A 4652-nucleotide genomic window follows, 5' to 3' on the forward strand; every position below is an offset into this window, starting at 1 on the left:
GGGGGGGTCTGGCCAGGTCTGGCCCCAGCCTTGCCCGGCCCCATGACACTGCACTTGCCTTAAACGCCAGTTGGATGGTGTCCAGGGTTCTGGACGGCCTGCAGACAACAGACAGGGCGATCACGACCTCCCGCAGGTCTACCTGGCCGGTGCCACTCTGTGGGCAGGAAGAGACATCACAGGTGATGGCCGGGCCACAGCTGCCCGAGGGGAATGTTACTGACCTGGCTACCTGAGGCCTGTCCTCCAGAAGTACATTCAAAACCAGCCTATTTCCCAGCCACGCTCTCCTGGGGACTACTACAATTCATTCATCCTTTCTGATGACCAGTGGGGAAGTGAAGGGGCCCCCTGGTGGGCAAAGTGGGTTTTGCATTGGGCTGCTAACCACAAGGCCAGCAGTTCAAAACCACCCCAGCCGCTCCTCAGGAGACAGGGCTTTCTACTTCTGTAAAGAGTTAACAGGAAACCCACAGGGGATGGTGGACCGCAGGCAGAGAGTTTGGTTTTGATACGTTTTGGTGGCACAGTGTTGGGATGCTCACTTCAAAGTTGGCAGTTCGAATCCACCAGCAGCTCCATGGGAGAAAGAGGAGGCTTTCTGCTCCTGTCAAGATTTTCAGCTTTGGGGACCCCCCCAGTGGCAGGTCTACTGTGTCCCAGGGGTTCGCTTCAAGCTGGAATCGACTCAATGGCAGTGAAAGTTTTTGAGCTCAAAGCTTGGCAGGTCCAATCCACCCAGAGATGGGTTCTAAGTCTGCCTGGCCACTGGCTTCTGGGTGCAGTTCTGCTCCCACACACACGGGGGTGCCAAGAGCCAGAACCAATTGCTGGGAACCATCTTCCCACCAGCAAAGCAAGCCTACTGCGGGTCAGCTGGTCCTGACACAGCAAAGCAAGCCCACTACAGGTCAGCTGGTCCTCATGCAGGGCAGCTCCAGGTGCCCCGGGCCTCCAGTGCAGGACAAGAGGCCGGCCAGCTCACCCGTGGCCCCTCTGAGGGTGCACTGAGGACTGCACCCATCGGGCAGAACATGGACCATTTAGAAAGTAAGGTCCAGTGGGGGAGTGTGTGCTATTGTCCTGGGGTATGGCTGGAGCTGCCCATGGCGGGGCAACCCTCTGGTTGCTGCCCCTGGGGCCTGAGGGCCATGTCCTCACCTAGTAGACTCTATGTGCAGCTGAGCGAGAGGGACCTGCACATGCTGCATCCAGGTGGATGCCTGCCACCAGAGAGGAGTCGAACACTCAGCTGCTAAGTAGGGGTCAGAGTTTCAAGGCCAGCAACTGCCCCTCCGGACAGAGACGAGGCCGTCTGCTTCCCTCGAGACGGTGGGCTTGGAGCCCTGGGGTCAGGTCTGCTCTGTCCCATGGGGCTGCTGGGGGTTGGAGCCGACGTGATGGCAGTGGGTTTGGTTTGGGCCAAGGTCACCCTGAGAGACACCACTAGGTGCCCAGGAACATCACAGTCTGAGAACAAAGGAAGATGTAATGCTCAAGAGAGCCCATCCCTGTAAATGACAGAGAGCCTGCCCCCAGTGACAGAGAGCCTGTCCCCAATGATAGAGTCTACTCCCCCAAATGAGATCTTACCCCCTACATGACAAAGATCTCCCCTCCACTCCCACCAATGAGCGAGAAATAACCCACAGGAAGGAGGCCGGTAGGAGGGGCAGGAGAGGGAAGTGACAGCCAGTGGGAGTCTAACACAGTGATGACCTGCAGTGCTCCGGAGGTGGGGCCCAGGCTAGGACGTAGGCCCGCTCAGTGTCCAGCACTCCACAGACTCCTGAGGGATGTCATTTTGGGACCCCAAGAATAAAGATCTCCCTGGGAGTCCCTAGAGCAGCTGTGACAGCAGGCACCAAGAGGACAAGGTTCTCAGGGGACCTTTGGCAGCGGAGCCCAGTGGGGGGGTTGGGCCTTCTCCTCCCGAGCCTGAATGCAGATGGCTGTGAGGGCGGAGAAGCTGAACGCGAGGAGACTGTGCCCCCAACAGCTCCAGAGCTGGGGAGCAGGGAGGAAAACAGCAGCCGATCATCTGGAACTAGCATCCAGGCCCTTACTGGGCCTGACGGCTGGGGCGGAGGCTGGGGGGCGCAGTGAGTCCTGAGCTGGACAGGGCAGGAGCCCAAGGGTGCTGCTGGAAACAGAACTCAGCCGCGATCAGGTGTGCACATGTGCACATGGACACACACCCGTGTGCTGGGGGCTCCTCTCCCAGACAGAAGGCCGGAGAAAACCTCAACAGGGACCAACTGGCAGGAAACATGTGGTTTCAAAAGTCCTAGGGGGACCAGGGCACTCTGTGGGTGGGGTGAGGGGGGGGCCCTGGAGACCATGGGGAGACCATGTCTTGGGGAACTGCTGTTTGATATTAACAACCCTTTGTGACCCCCATAGGGCAGGGCTGAACTGCCCCAGTGGGTTTCTGAGACTATAACTCTTTACAGGTATAGAAAGCCTAGTCTCTCCCCCGAGAAGCAGCTAGTGGTTTCAAACTGCTCACCTTGCGGTTAGCAGCTCAACGCGTAAGCCACTGCATCATGAGGGCCCCTCCATGTTAGGATAGTAGGTCACAAGGACAAAGCCCAGAGTGCTAGGACAGGAAACCCAGGGAAGAAGGTGGATTCGAGAGGGCTCACGGGGTGGGGGGGCGGGGTCAAGGATGAGTTGAGACACAGTGTGCATGAACTGCTGCATGGAAAACCAAATCCCCACCTGCTCCATATAGTCTCCCTCATCTCCAGACAAAATGGAGTCCCTGCTTGTGTTTAAAAGCACCGAGAGATCTCCTTGATGGGAGATGGGTAAAGCCTAGTTTGGAAGACCGGATGTGGGTGTCCCTCGAGAGCCCTGGGACGCCTACCAGGGGTGTGTGAGTGTGCGCGCGTGTGTGTCTCTCTTGGACCGGAAACCTCTGTTGTTTCCGGTGGGGGATGTGGCCCGCGCGCCCCGCGCCAACAGCCCACCTCGTCAAACAGTGAGAACATAGCCTCCAGCGAGTCGGACACCGGCACCTCCAAATACTCGGCGAACCCCGATAGACTGGCCGTCGCCCCCGCCTGCAGCCTCGCCCGCTCAGAGTACTTCTCCAAGTCCTTCTCCAGCTTTCTGGGCTTCAGCCTGAAGGAGAAGGGAAAGAGGTCTGTTCTGGCTTCCTCCTAATGCCCACTAACTGCAAGGTTGGCAGTTCAAAACCACCAACCACCCCAAGGGAGCAAGAGCAGGCTTTCTCCTCCCATAGAGTTATAGTCTCAAAGGGTCATTGTAAGCCATCAACTTGTTGCGTAGTGTGTTGTTTTGGGAGGCTATTTTTGGACTATAAAAAAATTAAGTCAACCTATAAATAGACAACCTATAAATAGATTTCCCCCCCACCCCCCACCCCGGTGGGTTTTTGAGACTGTTACTCTTCACAGGAGTAGAAAGCCCCGTCTTTCTCCCGTGGAGCGGCTGGTGGTTTCGAACTGCTGACCTCACAGTTAGTATGAGTAGGAATCAACTATATGGCAGTGAGTCGGCTTCAGAGTATAACAAAGACGGGTTTTCTGCTCCCATTTAGTTACAGTCTGGAAACCCGCAGGGGCAGTTCTGCCCTGTCCTGTCAGGTTGCCGTGGGTCAGAATTCACTTGAGGACCGTGAGTTTGGGTTGGAACATCATTACAAAATGCTGGGGAAATGGCTATTTCACAGTATTTCACAGAAATGGCTATAACAACAGTATTGTTGTTTGCAGAACTGAAGACTGGAACTATGTCAACAACTAGCAGTGAGCTGGTTTTAAATGCAAAAAGTTTTTCTGGTGCCATGCAGATGCCCATGCAAGCCTCTTCCAGGGGCCCCCAAAGGGACCCTGGCCCCTCTGTGCTGAGCCTGTCCACCTGTGACCTCTGTCCACACTGGGCTGTGGATTCTCACAAGCTACTGCCAACTCCTGGGGGCGGGTATCCTAGGGGCCCAGGAGGAAGGTGGGCAGAGGCTGGACCAACAAAGGTGGCTGTGTGGCCCCCATATCCAGAGAGGCTCCCACATCCTTGACCTTCCTGGTGTCCATGTGATTGCCCCTCGGTGACAGTGCTGGAGCCACAGGAGGCTCTGCAAAGGGAGGCAGTGACCGGACATCAGCTGTCAGCCTTGGGGACAGCTTGGCCTGGCCAAGGGGGCTCACTGAAGCAAAGACCCCAGAGAAGGTCCCAGGAGTCCAGCGTGGTGGAACCGAGGCCAGGAGACTGACTGGCCATATTGGGACCTTGGCATCCCTGTGTGTCAGAGCAGAGCTGCATCCCACAGCACTGTTAGCGGCTAATATTCCACAAGCGGCCGGCCGGACCTGGCTTCCAAGGTACCTTGGGGTAGACTTGAAGTTGCAGCTGAGCTCACGGCCCGCCTGCCCCCACTGCCTAGCTCCCACTGCCTAGCTCCCTCTGCGGCCCGGGGAACCCAAGTTTCCCTCAGGGTGCTCACCCGAGGCCTCTCATGAGCCGGGCGAATTCCACAAGGCAAGTGTCCGAGGGGAGACGGAGCTGGCCTTCCGCCAGGGCCAGCTGGCAGTCCTCAAACGTGTAGTCTGTAACGGAGACCCCCAGGGCCCTGTGGGAGAGATGAGTGACACCCTGAGGGGCAGTGCCCAGCCCCTGGGGACCCTGAG

At 57.4% G+C, this 4652-nt stretch overlaps 1 protein-coding gene across 1 annotated transcript in view; it reads right to left on the bottom strand.

Moving 5' to 3' along the window:
• The window catches only part of LPCAT1 (lysophosphatidylcholine acyltransferase 1), a 37707-nt gene that overhangs the window by 6454 nt on the left and 26601 nt on the right, over positions 1–4652 (bottom strand). The window contains exons 9-11 of the mRNA XM_004698105.2: positions 4469–4594; positions 2973–3126; positions 59–157 (exon numbers count right to left, since the gene is read on the bottom strand). Of these exons, the coding sequence (XP_004698162.2) occupies positions 59–157; positions 2973–3126; positions 4469–4594 (379 nt within the window). The remainder of the gene's footprint in view (positions 1–58; positions 158–2972; positions 3127–4468; positions 4595–4652) is intronic.

Source organism: Echinops telfairi, unplaced genomic scaffold (genome assembly GCF_000313985.2).
Source record: "Echinops telfairi isolate 266 unplaced genomic scaffold, ASM31398v2 ScPeMD7_7469;HRSCAF=8507_1, whole genome shotgun sequence".
Lineage (NCBI taxonomy): Eukaryota > Metazoa > Chordata > Mammalia > Afrosoricida > Tenrecidae > Echinops > Echinops telfairi.